This window comes from Verticillium nonalfalfae, assembly GCF_003724135.2.
Source record: "Verticillium nonalfalfae strain VnAa140/NRRL 66861 chromosome Unknown scaffold_15, whole genome shotgun sequence".
NCBI lineage: Eukaryota > Fungi > Ascomycota > Sordariomycetes > Glomerellales > Plectosphaerellaceae > Verticillium > Verticillium nonalfalfae.
Genome location: NW_021167240.1, coordinates 37,348 through 55,318, shown reverse-complemented (window position 1 = coordinate 55,318; position 17,971 = coordinate 37,348). Strand labels below are relative to the sequence as shown.

General features: G+C 56.0%; 3 protein-coding genes across 3 annotated transcripts; 2 read left to right on the top strand and 1 right to left on the bottom strand.

Annotated features, from left to right (window-relative positions):
* Nucleotides 1-6,930: 6,930 nt before the first annotated feature.
* On the top strand, nt 6,931-11,717 carry D7B24_002124 (uncharacterized protein; the record flags this gene model as incomplete). The annotated part of the gene is made up of 7 exons (XM_028636340.1): nt 6,931-7,167; nt 7,287-7,313; nt 7,405-7,853; nt 8,579-8,831; nt 8,984-9,016; nt 9,311-10,238; nt 10,294-11,717. 7 exons carry the CDS (start codon nt 6,931-6,933, stop codon nt 11,715-11,717), a joined length of 3,351 nt encoding a protein of 1,116 aa, XP_028497674.1.
* Nucleotides 11,718-13,661: 1,944 nt separating this feature from the next.
* Nucleotides 13,662-14,282, top strand: D7B24_002123 (uncharacterized protein; the record flags this gene model as incomplete). The annotated part of the gene is made up of 3 exons (XM_028636339.1): nt 13,662-13,724; nt 14,021-14,105; nt 14,224-14,282. The coding sequence occupies 3 exons, from the start codon at nt 13,662-13,664 to the stop codon at nt 14,280-14,282; spliced, it is 207 nt and encodes a 68-aa protein (XP_028497673.1).
* A 659-nt stretch (nt 14,283-14,941) lies between these two features.
* Nucleotides 14,942-16,113, bottom strand: D7B24_002122 (uncharacterized protein; the record flags this gene model as incomplete). Its single annotated transcript, XM_028636338.1, has 2 exons — nt 14,942-15,378; nt 15,429-16,113. 2 exons carry the CDS (start codon nt 16,111-16,113, stop codon nt 14,942-14,944), a joined length of 1,122 nt encoding a protein of 373 aa, XP_028497672.1.
* Between the last annotated feature and the right edge of the window lie 1,858 nt (nt 16,114-17,971).

The following is a 17,971-nucleotide window of genomic DNA, read 5'->3' as shown; positions in this document are numbered from 1 at the left end:
CTTGAGATCACCTGCGTCTCTGAAGTCTCATGATCAGTCCGTGTGTACTCGGGTATACGCCGACAACAAAGGCAGGCCGTGACGAAGTGGTGGTCCGACCGAACGCGACGAGGTGCAGGGTGACTGGCATGAGAATTGACTCTGATGAGTCCAGGTGCAGTGCGTGCCGCGACAGTGCAAGAAAATCTTCCTCGGAGTTGACGGGTGGCGGCAGTTGCCCCGCGCTGCAGGAACGTTGTCTTGTGGTGGTCGGTGACGAGGGGCTTTGCGATAAGAGCGATAAGAATGCACCCTGGTTGCGGATGTTTGGGTCAAAAGCTTGTCTGAATTGACCTCACAGCTTCCCAATAGAGGCGACCACCGGGTCAAATGTCTCTGGTGCTGGGCAGGAGGAGACAATCGAAGAGTATCATTTCAGGGGATAATAAATATTAGATACAACCCGTTATTTGATGATATACTACCAGATCTACCTACCTTGTACAACAACATCACCAAGATTAGCACGCAAACGTTCCATATAGCCTCAGCTCTTCCAGCACTTTTTCAGATGAAGCACTAGAGCAAAGCTGCCTCTCATTTGGCATCACGCTACTAGGCATGACCTTTTGCCGGTGCATGAATGTCAGATAGCGCACTGGAAGCCGTGTAGCGGATACGCGACGGCTCGTCAGGAAGCATGGCTGCTGTGATCAATACACGTTGAAAAATGCCCAAAGTAAAGGCTATCACCCTCAACGCCTTCGCAGCCTTGAGGCTAAAGCATAAGCATATCCCGGAATAGCCCCATATTGGGTGGCGCATTCCTTGGCTCTTCAATGACGCATACTGGCCAAGGTGCCTAGGGTACTGGTAGTTGATGTACGCCAAAATTCGGATGACATGTCAGCTATCGGCAACTCAAGTCTTGGAATATCGGCATCGTTGGCCTACGCCCTCCCATGAAAGCAAGGCAAGCATATCCCGGTCCGGGATGCAGAATCAATTCTCATCTCGTGCTACGAGCGGTTGTACCTGACAGCAACCTGCAGATGGCGAGACAACATACGCAACACGAATCCGATTGGCGATGATAGGTAGGGGCGCATCTTGTTTCACTGAAGAGTCAAGGAGATATCTTGTTAGATCATTGATGGTATCTCCGTATTTCTGAGAGGTGGTTAGATCAATGTTGGTCATGGCTGGGGCAAGTTTAGAGGTGATTTATTTGCGCCATCCCAGCTGGTCTCACGGCTTCACGTTGAACAAGCTCTCCCCCTGCCGCAGGAGTATCCGGACTCTACGGGTCAAGCGCTTCCGAATCTTTACACGATGTGACTTGGTGGTTCATGCTGTGGTACGCTGGTTTTACGTCATAAAGGCACATATCTCGTTGATGGCTGTTCCAAGCTATCTCCAGGGAAGACATGGTCGAGCAAGTCTGACCTGTGTTGCATTCGTATCGTCATCCCATGAGCTTGACCTTATTTTGGGTACCTTGCCTTGTGCTTAGATTACTGGCGACTTAGGCGATGAGATATCAGTGGCGGCCGATCCGTTGTGCTCATGGGTATCTACCTCCCGTCATTTGTTGAGTGGCAAGCCCTCTAGACGAAAACTCACAGCCTTTGCATCGACGAAACCGTGCGCGATTACTTCGTCCGATCGTAGAAGGACAATGCAAAGGTACCTTTCCTAGATACCTACACAAGGTAAGGTACCTAGGTAGGTATGGAAAGAACCTTATCCCCTTGGTGCCTTCTTCGCGTGGCCTCCTACCCGAGATCAGATGTCAAGTGGCACCTTCCACGATAGACCACTGTGACGTACCCTTAAGCACCCCGCCATGTTCTTCTCCAGCTTCAACAGCAAACATTGCCTGCTTCATTGCCTGCTTCATTGCCTGCTTGTTAACCCGTGTCAGACCAAATTATTGTGCCCTGAACACGAGGGCTCTGCGCGACTTGAAAATTGCGCGCCTTCACCCCACCTAATGCGCAACATGCATCTCACTACGGGCCTCGAAGGCGATGCTTGGACAACCCCTCCTCGCCCCTCTCTTGGCTTGTCGTTACACTCCCCCATCGTTCCCCGCATGGGCTGCAGCAAGATGTGATGCAGGCGCAAGCGCAAGAGGCGCTGCATGCTGCGCTGGCAGGACCGCTATGACGAGCTGCATCACCGTGTCCCGAGCCGTCCTCTGCCGCATTCTTCTTAGTCTAGACACCTGACCACGCAGGGCCAGATCCAACATCGGAGCTGCAGGCCCAGCTTCGTGGGTGGTTGCTGCGAAAGCCTGGGGACCATCGCCTCCCGCAGACCTAGGCGTGATATACAGGATCTTCCCGGCGGCATGATGCGTCAATCAGCAATGACGGGCAACTCCCTGATACGGCAGCTTGGATGCCGCATTGTCAACTCGAGAAACTCGACTAGCATCTAAAGCACGAGCCTCACGACTTGTCGAGGATTGCTGGCCTCACACGGGTTTTGAGGTGGCGAGCAGCACGCTTGCTGATCAGCGAGCCGATATTGCCTCGACTCAAATACATGGCATTGCTGGAACGGGTTGATGACGATCAGCCATCCACAAAATAGATGGACCCCTCATTCACCCACACCTTGCACGACGAAGTGGCGTTTGTCGTACACATACGACTGTTAACGACCGCCTGTGTCCCTCGTCAGAATCCGGTGAACGAGAACTAGAACGGCATGCAAATGAAAGCCTGCCTGCCGAATTGCTCCCTCCCCACTGCTAGCATCAGCCGGCGTCTGCGACAAGAGCCACTCGATGCGGGCCCTAAAAGTCGGTGAAGCGCATTGAGCGATGGAGTGGCTTTCCAAGGCTAGTACTGTAAGGCTAAGTATGTTGGCGTGGGATCCGACCTGCTAGTCAAACTTGCCCGCCGCTTTGACGGGTGGGCGTCTACACAGATTTTTACCCCATTTGGTTCCTTTGTATGGCGGTGGACGGCATCTCGGTGTGGAGACGAGATGGGACGAAAAAGGGAGGCTGGCAAGGAGAGAGAGGCTGGAGCGGTTTCGAACCCCAGTCTGGGCTCGAGGCAGGTCTACCATGCAGGACAGTTCCGAGGACGAGAGAGATGTGCCCGTGCCAGGCAACGATGAGAGAGCTGACTTGCAGCAACGTGCACTAGCACGCGTGTAAGTGCAGTGGTCTCTTGCGATCTGTGGATTGAATGCCTCCAAAACGGGGCTGCTACGTGAAGGTGCCTGCCCAAAACCACCGAAGACGAACGAGATGGCACTGCAACAACCACGATTGATATTTGGCAACTGTTGCCTCGCTCGAGACGGAAGGGCGAACAGATCCTCCAAAGACAACAAATGCCGCCCGTTGCGCGACGCGAGAAGGGTGGGACTCGGAAACCAGGCCTGTCCTGGTTTTCATCGCCGAGCGGGATATTGAACCCCCACTTTGATGGTCTCTTACTTCTTCTACGAGAGACGTTGGCAAGCCTTTAGGACTCAGGTAGGTCTCACGCAGCCCATGACGGCTCATCCTGCACCAGCGAACATCTCAAAGCCTGTATTTGCAATCCGCAGTCGACACAGTGTCGACGCCCCTATTCAGAAGCTGACAGTGACGGGAAGCGTCACGATCGCACAAATGCACGAGTTTCGCGGCCCGACCAAGACGATGTCGAATGTGGGCCATCGAGCCACGCCGAGCCATACGTGGCTAATGTTGCCTTTGGAGGGGTTGACAGACTGAGGGGTTGAGGGGCGAGTTGACGAACTTTCCCCATCTCTTCGAAGAAATCGTATCCAATCAAGGCTCCTATCAAATCGGCTGGCGAGTATGATCTTAAACCGAGCTGTGGCCAGGACGTTCCCGACCTTCAGCTCGACAGTCGTGGCAAACTTCTACGGCTCCTGGGCTTGAAATTGAGCAAGATCCTCGGAGCCACCAATTTTAGACCTGCCTGATCCATCAATAGTTGGAGACTGTTCGCCATCAACGCTTGAACAGCCGCCGTGTCTCATGCGATCACCGTTGGCACGGACTATTGTATACACTCCTCCCAAAAAGGACTTTTGACAGGTGGAACGCGAACACAGCACGGACGTGGCTTAGATCTCTCATCGCGTGAGATTGGGCCAAGCGGCCTCAATGCAATATCTGCCGTCTGTCGGTGAAAGGCTGCTGCTCACCGTTCCCTCGCAACGAAGCAAAAACGCACCGACACAATGGTACTGGCACTGGATGAGTGCCATGACTGTGGCCACACACCGCCAAGGCTGGGTGGGTGGACCCGGCCTCCTGCGATGCTGCAGAACGGGGAGCGGGGGCGAATCGCGGGCTTCGTCATGGTTGAGAAAAGGCAAAGAATGAACCCTAATAAGGACCTGGTCTGCGATGTAGCAGTTCTGGGCCACAATCAAGCTGGCCTCCAGTGGCGGCTGGCCACTATGGTTGAGGCGTTCAATGCCACGAAGTCAAACGGCCAACTCATTTGTGGGAGTCATCAGTAGCGTAGCGGGACACCTTTTCTCCCGCTGTTGTTGAACTTCGGTCGTCCGAAGTCCTCACCGCTGACGGACACCTGGGAAGACCTTGGACACACGGTCATGTGGCAGGAGGAAGGACGCAATGGCTGGCTACGCGGACCGACTTGCGAAAAAAGGGGTACCTTTCCCCAAATCAGACGACAGGCGGAACAGGCTGTAGCTAAGCGCCCCCTGACAGTAAGTGGCATGGAGGGGAGTGCTAGGCCCGACCGTTCATGATGTGCTGCTCTAGTGTGCCGAGCCCTCCCTGGACACAACGCCTTGGTCAGACACACACTGGTGGACGGAACGAGGCGCTGCTGCTCCCTGCCCTGGTCCACTTGGTGACTCTGTTGCCTGTGGTGCTCGACTCAATGATGTGAGTTGTCAGAAGAGGACCATCATCATGAGAAACTTACGATTCAAGCCTGGGGAACACCGATCAGTCGGTATTCACTACGAACGGTGACCGCGCGGTGTCTCACTGTCAAGGTTCGTAGCTTTACCATCCCACCACCCCCAGCCAGGATGTGTGACGTGGGCAGGCGGTACCTGACTTAGGGACACGCATGCCCACGCCCAAGGCAACTCTTCCGCCGATTTGGCGCTACTGGGGGGTTTGTTTGAGATACCCTACCAGGCGGCGTCGCCCGTCCCACCACACACCCTTCGGGCCATCTCACCCACCCACGCACTCACTCGCCGGAGGAGGGTTCTGCGCTAGAAGCGATGAGGGACCAGGGGACCAACCGGTGGAGCAACGTTAGCGCAGGGGTCTCTTGGGCCATCCGCTGGCTGTGCTTCTGGGCCTCGGAGCCATCGACTGAGAATGAACAATGGGCAGGAGACCAGGGAAGGGGGAGAAAGACCAGGCACCACCCAGAGGAGACATTGAGGAGCGCGGCATGGGCGGTTTATCAGTCTTGCGGTCTGATTGACGCTAGAAAAGCGGCATCCTGGGGGGAGGGGGCTCCACGATCAAGCTCCTAGTCGTGGTCCTGGCGTCCTCCATACAGTGCCTCCGTGGCCCTGAACGATACATTTTCTTCCCTCCCGCCCCCTCAAGCCTTAAGCCTCAAGCCTCAAGTGTGCCCCCCTCTTCTGTTCTCCGCCTGAGCGAGGGAAGCTAGCTGGTCATCAACCGGACCTTGCCTTTTGACCTATCTGGAACTGTCGCGTTGCTCTCCCCACGTCCTTTATTGCCCGGCCAGGGTCGTCAAGCGTCTGTGCAGTGTGCTTGTTTCGTTCCTTTTTCTCTCTCTTCTTTGATTCGACCTGGACTTGTCCTCTTACATGGACAGTGTGCCGTGTGTTTATCTCGGTCTACTTTTTTTTTTTTTAACCTACCCAACCTTTCCTCGGCCTGTTCACCTCTGGCTCTCCAGGGTGCGCGACGTGACGTGTGTGAGAAGAGCTGTCGCCATTATCTTTTCTACCAACTCACTTGCCTCATACCTAAGGTTGCCGACCCAGCTATCTAAAGTCGCGACAGCGAGCTTGTTCACTTTTGGTGACAGCAAAGATCATAGCAGATCAGAAGAGCGTAACAAGCACATTCAACAACGTGTCCATGGTACGTCTTTTTGTTTCTCATTATTTCATCAGTCTTAGTTTGTGTCTTTCACCCTTACCCCTCTTCCCCCTTTTGCTGGTCTTCTGGGCTTCCCCAACCAATGTCGGCCTTTGGCCACATGCGCGATGGGAACGAGCGAATCCCGCCCGTCAGAAGCATAGGGCTTCGTGCAGCACCCCCTACCTTAGGGTTGACAGGCAGAAGCAGCCGAACGACACTTGGGTATGTTGAGCACACTCGAAAGGTGCAAGAATTGTTGCTATCACTTTCTCTTCACGAGAGAGCGAGTCTACCCTCTCTATTCTTGGTCCAGCTCAGCCTCTGCTCTGCCATTTGTGTCGCTCTTGGGCTTTCGGTTCTTGGGTTCCCGCGCTCGCGAATCGCCCATCATTACCCCCAACGGTCCAAGGCCCAAGACCCCCCCGCCTCCGACTCGCCATAGCGCGTGTGTGTGGCCCGTTACCCTGTTACCTGACTTTACCATTTTTGACGGCTCTAGCCTGCCTTTGCCTTGCCTCTTTATCTTGAATTGTCTCGCCTGTCTCTCCTCCTCTGCCACACCCCCCTCCACCACGTTTTGTTCTCTGCCTTTCGACCCTCCCACGCCAAATCTGGCACGCTTCCACTGCTGACCGCTGCCCTTCGTCGGCACCAGCAGCGCCGATAGACGAACAACTCGAACAATCCTCCACTCGAAATCCCTCTTCTTCCACCCAGCCCAATTGCGGGCGTGTACGAAAGATTGTTGTAGTAACGCAGAACGAAAGACGACACGAGAGGAAGCAGACAAGCCTCTACAAACAGAGAGCGAGAGAAAGAGAGAGTTCCAGGAACCATTCAGCGACGACTTGAACGAGAAGAAAATGGACGACTTGCGCTTTCGATCTCAGCAGTCGCCTCGCAACGAGGCGACCATGAACAACCTTGTCTCACCTCCGCGGAACGGCAACACGCGCATGCCCAACCCAGTCCAGACTCACGATCTACGAACCACCCTGCCTCGTCGCTTCACCACCGATTCGGGGCGTGTACCAACACTGTCTTCTATTACCTCCCTACGCAGTCCCATGGCTGGGCCCGACCCGAGCCAATATGAAAACGTATGTGCTTTCTTGCGAGCAACATGCTATCAAGGCCCTTGTCTGCCATTCTGCGCGGGGTGGAATCTGACGGGCATCCGGACCTGACGGGGATTTTTGGGCTGACATTGATCGTGTAGTCGTACAGCAACTCCCAGGTGCAATTGGTATGTCGCCTCACCAAGCGAGGGCACCATGTGCTCTGCTCGCCTAACCCAGCCCGACGGAGACGAACAGCCTGCTAACCGTAAATCCCAGCTGGAAAAGAAAAAGCGAGAATACGAACGCCTCCGCGACCAGAAGCGCCGCTTCGAGCTTGAGATGCAGAAACTGGAACAGGTTCAGCGACGCGAAGAGATGGAGCTTCTCAAGATGCAGGACGATCTCCAGCGAGCTGGCCACCAATCCGAGCCGACGACGCCGCCTGAATACCATGACAGCTCCGGCTTCCCCTCCATGTTCTCCCGCCCCAACCGTTACTCGACTTCGAGCTTGACGTCGCCACCAGGGCTCTTCGGCCGGCCCGGCCGGTCAGGGTCGAACCTCGCGTCGCCGCAGTCGGGCATCATGCAGCAGTCCGCACGCATGGCTTTCGACGAGCACCATCTTCCTTCGAGGTCGGTGCCTGCTTCAAGGAGGAACAGCGACGAAGACGAGAAAGAGGAAGCGGTCAGGCAAGATCCATCGAGCCACCGCTCTTCAAATGCGTGAGTCCCCCCTCCTTTCCCTGCTCGCTTCGATCATGTGGACAAGCTGTGGGCGAGTATCTTGACCGGTGATCAATGATTCTCGGGGCTTTCCCCCCGACGACCTTATTCCTCGAGAAGGATTACGTTTCATAGCGGCTCGAGTGGGCGCGCGATACCACTGGTCTCTCACAATACCCTACCATCCCCTTTACTGCACCCCCATGCCTGCATCCCCATTGCTGGTCCCATGATACCTTGAAAGAAAGCAGTGCTGCCGCAGTTGTTGGCGAGTCAATGTTCTCTTTCGGACAGGACCTTGGACCCGACATCTTCACACTAGCCCCGAACATCTAGACTCCTTACCTAGCTTTTCCTGGAGATCCCGCCTTGCCTTCCCCAAGCTGTTGCTCGTATCTTGTCTTGAGAGCATTCACCCTCTCGGGAGAGATGATTCACTGGGCCTCACTTCCAAGGACCGTCGCCTGTAGGGAGAGTGAACGAAAACTCTTTGCCACAGCTTCCCTTCTCCGTGGGCATTTCGGTGCCTACCTAGCGAACGATCTTCCTTCCTCATCTGTTATCCTCTGGTATTTTTGCGTCTCCAGCGCAAGCCTTACTCTCACATCCGATATCCCTTATCTCCTTTTGACACGACTTTCCCGATTCTAGCACGTACACTTTTCCCTCTTTTCCCCACAGCCCCCATATCTTGGTTCATCCCAGCTTTCTACTCAACTCTCCAGCTTGCCCACTCCGAAGACCTTGGGATCACGAATCATGGCTGACAAAGAGGGACGTGGTTCCGTCGACAACAGTTACAACCGCTACTCGATGCCCGTCACTCGTTCTCGTACGGGTCTCTATGGCGCGGACCTTGACCAGACTGGCACTGCCCGCTTCCTCTTCGGCGAGGACGACAATGCCGGCGACGCCAAGTACGTCCAGGCTCTGACTGATGACCAGTTCCCTACCCTCGTTCGCGCCGAGGGCCAAATGGTATGTCTACTTTTCCTCTTTCTTTCTTTCTTTCTTTCTCTTTTTACCTAACCGCTCCTTCTGCTTCTATTACACTTGCCCCTTGACGTTGGCTAGCTGGCCTGCTGGGTGCCTGTCATCGCTCAGCGAATGAGCCTTCACGTGAGCTTCAGGCGGCAACATGGAAGACGAGTCCCCGAACTACGGTGAATGCTCTCTCGATGGCGCTATGGCCAAGAGAGTTTGTTGATCGTTCTTGTATTGTGGAAGGCGTTGTTCATTTTTGCTCCTGCTGCTGCGACGCATCCCCCAAATCATTGCCCTATCCCGTCTCTGACCACGCTGCCAACGGTCCACCTTCATTCACCCTTCCTTTCCCTTTACAGAGTATTCGTACTTTGGCTCCTTCACCTGTTATCCTCCACCCCTATCCCCTTTCTTACCTTTGAGCTGCCTCACCTTGTCTTTGACCACGGTTCTGACGTCGGCCATCGCCACAGCTCTCCGCGTCTTCTGCTGCTCTTGACCTTGCTCTCTCCCCGTCTCCTGCACCTGACGCGTCTTCGTCCACCAACGGTTGGGGTCATATTAACCGTCATCGCGCCCGACAGAGTCTCTCGAGCATCAACGCTCAGCTCAACGGTTCGTCCTCCGCCGACGGTTCCGTCATCGGCTCGCGTCCGTCGTCAGTCCGTCACTCTCTGGACCTCAAGTACTTCTCCGAGAACCCCTCCGACAGCAACTCGGTCGTGTCTCCCACCAGCAACGGCAACATGACTACTCCTCCCAAGCTGCAGAGTTCCTTCTCTGCTAACTCTGTCCCGACCGTCAAAAATGCCTCGGGTGCCAACAACCATGCTCAGCAGCATTTCCACAACCACAACGCTAGCATCGGTCGCATTCCTGCCGGTGCAGCCCCTCCCCGTCACAGCCGCGAGCTGTCGTCGGACAGTAACATTGGCTCGGGCCAGCAGAGTGGCAACTACCCGTCCATTCAGAGCGCTCTCCACGGGAATGCTGCACCCTTCGGCCCTACCAACGGCCTGAACGGCCTCAACCAGAACGCTGCTCCTTTTGGTGGCAACAACGGCAATAACCAGCAGACCAACGGTCTCAACAATGTTGGCGGCCAGGTTGGTGTGTCTGGTCCCAATAGTGCTGGCCAAAACGGCATCAACCAAGGCTTCAACCCGTACGGCAATGGCCCAGTCAACATGTATAACCCCCAGAACAACGGCCAGCTCAACGGTGCCTACGGCGTTCCCCTTCTTGCCATGCAGAATCTGAATCTTAACGGCGGCTCGGCCTACCCGCCTCAGAACTTCACCGGTTACGGTTCTCTGTACACTCCTGCCATCCCTGCCCATTCAGCCCCGCGTGACAGCCAGGCGCGTGTGATCCAGCACCGACGCCAACAGGACAATGACGGTAAGCATTCTCTCCTAGCCGGAATGAGCGCATGCTAATTCGATCCTTGTTACAGCTATGCAGCGCTACCAGAACCTGCCTCTTGAGCACGTCGGTGGTCAGATTTACGAGCTGTGCAAAGACCAGCATGGCTGCCGCTACTTGCAGAAGAAGCTTGAGGAGCGCAATCCTGACCAGGTCCACATGATCTGGCTCGAGACCAACCAGCACGTCATCGAGCTCATGACCGATCCCTTTGGCAACTACCTCTGCCAGAAGCTGCTTGAGTACTGCAATGACGACGAGCGAACGGTGCTCATTCAGAACGCTGCTCAGGACATGGTCCGTATCGCTCTGAACCAGCACGGCACGCGCGCGCTGCAGAAGATGATCGAGTTTGTCACGACCTCTATCCAGGTTCAGATGATCATTGACGCCCTTCGCTACCGGGTTGTTGAGCTGATCCAGGATCTGAATGGCAACCATGTCATCCAGAAGTGCCTCAACAAGTTAAGCGCCCCTGATGCCCAATTCATTTTCGACGCTGTTGGCAACCACTGCGTCGATGTCGGCACCCACCGCCACGGCTGCTGCGTTCTCCAGCGCTGCATCGACCATGCCGATGGCGCTCAGAAGGTCTGGCTCATTGGCAAGATTACGGAACATGCCCCTGTCCTCGTCCAGGATCCCTTCGGCAACTACGTCGTGCAGTACATCATCGACCTCAACGAACCCGCCTTTACCGAGCCAGTCGTTGGCATGTTCCGCAACCGCATCTGCCAGCTTTCTCGCCACAAGTTCAGCTCCAACGTCATCGAGAAGCTTCTCCGCTGCTCTCAGGCCCAGGGCCGTGACATGATCGTCGACGAGCTCCTTCAGCCTGGCGAGATGGACCGCCTGCTGCGTGACTCGTATGCCAACTATGTCATTCAGACGGCACTCGAGTACGCCACTCCCGAGGGCAAGCACCGCATGGTTGAGGTTATCCGCCCCTTCCTTCCCGCTGTGCGTTCGACCCCTTACGGCCGCCGCATCCAGGCCAAGGTTCAGGCCTACGACAGCCGCGGCAGCGCCACCTCGTCTGGCCAGATAACCCCTGCCGACAACACCCAAGGCCAAATCCCCCTGCGTCCTGGTCAGAACCGCGCCATGGTCAACAACGCTTCGATTGTCCAGCCTGGCGCCCCCTTGCCCAGCGGTTTCGTCAACGGTAGCGCCCGCAATGGGACTGCCCAGGCCATGAGCTACCCTCACACCTCGAACCTGACTGTTGCCTCTCCCACTGCCACCCAGGCTCCTCAACAGCCCTCTCAACTGGCCTGGAACCCTGCTCAGCCTCAGTTCCAACCGCAGCAGCAGTTCCAGCCTCTCAACCAGGGCCAACAGTTCCAGGGTCAGGCCCAGCAGGTCCCGCAGGGCCAGCAGAACCAGCAGAGCCAAGCTCCCAACGGCAACGGCACCGCTGCTTCCAACAACGGCGATGACTCCCAGTGGCTGTAGGGTGCCTGCGACAACGCAGCACCTGAGGAACATGCCTCTTGGAAGTGGTACGATATGCAGGAAAAACGGCTTTGACACGACGGATTACGTTACGTTACGAGGGGTGGTTACATGGCTCTCATCAGCCCTTTTGCCCTCCTCTTCATTTCAGCATGGTGACGCTGCCACGACTTGACGACCGGTCTTTCCTTTTACTCTCTGTGCACTACACAAACGACGATTTCCCTGGCCTGGGTCTCTCTGTCTGGCCTCATCCGCGTATACTACCTCCACCCCCTCCTCAATTTCGGAGCACGTCTTTCTTTCTTCCTTCTTGCGGAAGTGACGCTGCTTATCGTTGTACACTACGACCGCGGATCGCATGGATGGGCCAACGATGGAGACGGGCATTCGCCGGGGAGGTGTGAGCATTGCAACAGGACAGCCACCGTCGGGGATTCCCCTCCACAGGCAAGGTGGGTTTTCTGATCTGGTTGGCGTGTACTTGGGGGGGAAACATATAACCCTCGATTCATGGACATAGATGAAACGAACGTTTTGATTTCTGCCTCTTCTTCTTCATTAGGATGTTTTTCTTGTTTTTTTCTTCTTCAGTTTCTTTCTCCCTTTGTCACTTTCTGCATCGTTACATTTTACACTGGATTTTGCCACCCTTTCGATCCTGCCGTCAGCAACTGAGGACCGCCTGCTCATTTTTGGCGATCAAAGGACCTGGATAGACACGACTGCTGCGTCTTGTTTCTGGATTCTGTCAGGCGGAGCCCTCTTTCTCTTTTCTGGGCAAGACGTCGGAGGACCCAAGCCGAGATGTGCGTTGATTCGATACATGCTGCGGCTCAGTCAGCGGGCTCTACATGCATTGAAGCCCATTTTCTTCTTCCTACAAGCACTTGGCTCTGCATACACAGCCTGCGCTTCGCTGCCTGGTCCGTTTCTCGAACACAGGATTCCGACTTTCACTGGACCTTGGTTTATTTTGAATACTCTTCCATGACTTTGACTGGGAGAACATACAATGCAGGCAGAAAAGCGGCGGGCACGATGGATCCTGGACTGGGAAACGGGGCTCTATGGTAAAGCCGCTTGTGGCAGAAATAGCAAGATGGGGTGGATGTGGTCTTTCAGCTTTTTCTTACTCGTTTCCTCCTTGCCTGTATCAGAGGGTTTCTCCCTCGTAGGGACAAAATTGGTGGCGTTGTTTTCTTTCTCACCGGGAGGCTGAGGGCAACCACATGTCTCCGGACGTCTCGCGCTCAAAAGCCATATAGCAGCATCCATCGACTTGTGGTGTTTGAGCAGAGCACACTTGTCTTGGATTCCGGATTGCGCTTTGCTCCTGGCTGTAATAGGCAGATCAATCAGTTTGCCAGTGTTCTGAACCGCCTGTGACGTGTCAAGTGCGTTTCCCGCCGTCCTGGCTTCCGGCTGCCGCGGTGAGCGTGTCGGACCAGAAGTGCCGCCGATGACAGGCCATGCTGGTTCTTGGTCGAAATGGCCATCGATATCTGGAAGACTGTCCCGCGCCCACACGGACAGAGCCAATCGTGATTTTCCAGATCTCTCATTGGTCGAGAAACGATATCCGCCAATCAGACACTCCGCAAATCCCGTTGCAGGTCTGGACCCCCTACATGTCCTCTCTGTCCCCCCTAAAAGGCGAATAAAGCCAAAGCCTGGGCACAAAGGACGCAGCCTCACCGCCTGCCTGCTTCATCTTTTTTTCTCACCTCACTCCGTCACCCTCGCGCTCACCCACCTGTCCTTCGGCTTCCCACCACCACCACCAACCCCTGAAGAGCCAGCCAGATAACACATCTCACTCACCAGGCGAATACTCGGGGAAAGTCCCGTACCCAACGTGCCCAAGACAACCAGAGAGAAGAAGAAGAAGAAGAAGAAGAAGAAGAAGAAAGATAGGCTCAGCGAAACATCACTAAGAAAGCAATGGCCCGTGGTAACCAGCGCGACAAGGCCCGTGAGGCGAACCTGAAGAAGCAGGCTGCCATGGTGAGAGAGCACCTCCTTGCCCCGAATCCGCCCCTACATCTCCCAACATGTTGGGACCTGGTCTCCCCATATTCGACGTCAGGAGAGGAGCGGGAAATGAATGAACGAGTCCAAGTGATGAGACGTGCCACGCCTGCTCGACGACGACAACGATGCTCCACAGCAAAGACCCTCGCCCACCGAGCCATACTCATCATCATCATCATCATCATCATCATCGTCGTCGGAGAGAGAGGGGGAGAGAGACAGAGTCTTGACTAGAAGCAACGGGCCGTTCAGCTGACGTGCCCATGCAGAAATCCGGCAACAGCCAAAGCGGCACCGAGCTCCAGCGCTCCCGTGAGAGCGCAGCTGAGATTATGCGCCAGAAGCAGGCTGCCGGTATGTCATCTTGTATCTTTCCTGCCTGCCTGCGCACGCGCTTCGCCCCGAAAACCTCCTTTTTTTTTTTTTTTTCCAAATAACAGGTAGGACCTCGCTGACGCTCCGCTCTGCTTAGCCGAGGCACGCAAGGTCACTGGCGAGGACAAGCCTGCCAAGGACAAGGGCAAGAAATAGATGGCCTGAGCAGGATAGAGGCGCGACGAAGCGAGACAGAGAGGTAGGGCCAGGGTGGTGGGCGCGGGTTGATGGGATGCGGTTGCCGCATGAGGAGGACGGATGCGGCCCCCAGGCCAAATAGCAGTCAGACTCGTCGTGACGAAATGAAATGCTGACCACCAAGATTTTCTCTGCCTCCTCAACCTCCTCCCTCGTTTGTTCGCTGACATCGCATTTTCCTGTTTCTTCAGAGTCGGCGTCAACGCCCATAGACCACTCCTAAACCTCTCACAACGACGTCTTGCAGATGGCTTTCGAGGCGTGCCCAGCAGGCGCCCCCAACATCGATCTCGCAGACACGCTCACATGCAATCACGTCACGCGCAAGCAGTTACAGTCATGATCAAATCCTATTAATTTGGACATATCCAGAAAGATACGAACCAGTCATACTTCAAAGTGTGTGTACAACCCCTGTCTCCAAGGGCCCCATGGAGCTCTAGGCCAGCCAGTCCCAGTTGCCTCAAGCGGGTGTCTACAACAGCGTTGCCAATCATATCTTCCTTTCATCTCGTCTTCAACTCCGGACAAATAAATGTGTGATAAAAAGAAAAAGTTTGGTATATCTCTCCCCGTAAGCGAGCAACGTGAGGCTCAAGCTTACATTCACGATCCGCTTACCACCTCTTGCGGACGGGCTGGCCGATGGGGATCGAGCCGCCCATGCCACCGACGGCACCGACGCCCTGCATGTCCAGGTTGGGGAACGAGCCCATGTCGCACTGGACGGTGCACACGCAGGCGCCGTTCTGGTCGATCTGGCCGACACCGTTCTGGACACCGTTGCCACCGCCGGGAGCCGGGGGAGACGCGACGGGAGCATCGGTGGCGCCGGGAAGAGGAGCGAGCTCAGTGCCGGCGGGAGGAGCAGCGGGAGGGGCGGCAGGCGGGGCAGCAGGGGGGGCAGGCGAGCCGCCGGTAATGGGGCTGGCAGCACCGTCACCCTTCTGTTGAATGGCCATCGACTGGAACATGGCATGGGTGCGCTCAGCAGTAGGGTTAATGGAGAAGACCATACCCTTGCCGCAGTGAGGGCCCTGGGCACAGTAGAACCCTGGCGTCGTTAGCTCACGAACCTTGGCATCTGGCAGACGGGCAACTTACAAAGAGGGTCAGAGACCATAACCTGCATGGCAACCTGAGGAGGGGGCTCGACAGTGTTGTTAGGGTTGGGAATGAAGCCAGAGTCCATGCCACCGGCCAGGGGGTCACAAGGCAGGTCAAAGCTGGACTGAGTGGTGGTGTGGTTGGCGCTCAGGAAAGTGAAGATGACCATGTCGCCGACAGCAGCGTGAATCTGGTCAGGGGCGTAGATAAGACCACCGGGGCCGCCGACCGTGACGCTGTGGGTGGCACCTGCGGCAGGGGCAGCGGGCGTTTCGGCGCCAGGGGGCGCAGGAGTCGGGGGGACAGCCTCAGCAGGAGGGTGGACGGGAGGGGCAGCAGCCGGAGGAGGATGCGCAGGTGGCATGGCCTCGGCCGGAGGAGCGGCGGCCGGAGGCGGGTGGACCGGAGGCGCCGCAGGAGGCGGGTGGACGGCAGGAGGGGTCTGGGCCCCGACGACGACAGTCTCGGTAACGGTGACCTGCTGGTTGACAGTGGTGGTCTCGGCGCCGTTACCAGGGTTGACCCAAATGACAATCACGTTGGTGTCCGAACCCTCGGTGATGCCGTGGCCCTTCATGCCGGCAGGCAGAGGCATCAAGGCCTTGGCCGGCGACTCCTCGTGGTTCGTGGCGGAGGCCAGGGCGGCGACGGCCGAGATGGAGAGCGCTGCGGAGAACTTCATCTTGTCGATTTAGTTTGTTGGAGTATGTATTACTAAGACGAATTGACGGAAGACGTTTGACTGTTGTGGATCACAGACTGGCTGGTAAAGACGTATTTTTTCCCTCAGGAGGCCGTGTCGAACGGGGTGCAAAGGTGTGAAATATGCTGGATGGTTCCGGCGAGTTCCTGCTCGTGAAGTGAAGTGAATGAAAAAAACCTGAAGGGAATGAAAGTCCACACGGCAATGAGCGAGCACACGAGTTGACTGAAGAGAGAGAGGAAGAGATGGAGGGCAAAAGCAGAAACTATTTCGAGACGGAAGGGCAACATCAGTGCTTAAATCAAGGTCGCATGAAGCTCCCAAGACGCGCTCGGAGCAGAGACGAAAGGCATGGCACGTCAGGGGCGCAGCGGGCCAAGAGGCTGCAATGGCTTGCTCTCGAAACAAGACGAGAGCATGTCCCTGGTTGACGCCGCTCGGGTCGCCTGCGTCCGATGGATGAACAGCGGTGGTTGCATTGCCATCCCAAGACAGAGGCCAAGACCAGAGGAAAAGGACATGGATACAGACGGTACAGGGGGTTTGGTATCGTCGTCGAAGCATCCAAGGTGGGTTGCGTGGGCAAGCTCGACAAGGGGTTGCTGTGACAGATTCGTCTCGAGTCGCGTTTGGGCGTTGCTGGGCCCCTTGCCTGGCCCGAGCGGCCCATCTTCCGCAAGACGCTGAGGGCCGTTGTCACCAATGATACTGACAGGCGCCTGCTGATCCTGCTGCTGTCATGCACATGGCTCCTTGGTAACTTTGCAAGCTTCAAAAAAAAATGGCGATGCTGTTGTCGTCGCCTCGCAAGCTTGTGATACCTGCACAGCAAAAGTCTTTCGCGTGATCCCGTCGTAACTTGGGTCAGCGCAACTCGGCCATTGAACTTGGGAGCAGCGCTCGCGCTAAACCTTAAACTCAGGCACCGGACTGGCTCAGCTGGTGGTGGTTGGACCCCTTGGGACATGTGCAGCGGGCGAAAAGAGCGAAAGGGGGATTTTAGCTGCCGGAAGCTAAGAACTGGGGTACGTTGGCCAATGGCACACGACCAGCCTTCCAGACCAGCCACGACGAGTTAGAGACGACAGCTCACGCACCTTGGCGGGTTGCTGAGTCGCATCCGCCTGTCGCTCGCCTGTAGGGAAAACCGACCCCCTTGACGCCCTCATTCGCCAGCTGCTTGGACGTGCCCACAACTCCAAACGGCGGCATGGAGGCTCTGAAACATCCTTCTTGGCTACGCTCAAGGCGCGTCGTCATGGTCGCAACGCCATAACCCATGTCGTCGCACGAACTCTGCCCATCTCTTGGGTTGCTGTCAGAGAGGGGTTTCTCGTCTAGTCTGATACCGCGATGGCCGCTATTGCTAAGGGTGCCCTGCTTCTTGAGATGACGAGGACCAGTGAGCTCTTCGGCCCGTGATTTTCTGACTGCTCAAAGGCACGCGGGAAGCCGGAGGCCTACGGAATTTTTGAAATTAAATCCTGCGCAACAATCCAGCGAGCCGCGCAATCGAAGCTCTCGCTGCCGTTCCGTTCATTGCCGCAGTGCCGGTATGCTGTGGTGCGGCAAGCCGATTACCGAAACTTCAAGTCTGATGTATCGCCATTGATGATTGCATGTTCGTCAGCACGTGCTCAAACGGGCCTGTCAAGGTACCTCAATCGTTGGAAGGCCGGTCAGTATTATCTGTGACGTCTGTCAGTGTCGCGACATCAGGTGCACTCTGCTTCAGTGTTTCTCCAATCATGTTAATGTTGTCAAGACGAAATATCTGAAGGCTCCCATTGATCAGCCCTGCGGTCGGAAGGCCCGAAGCTGCCATACTTGAGATGAG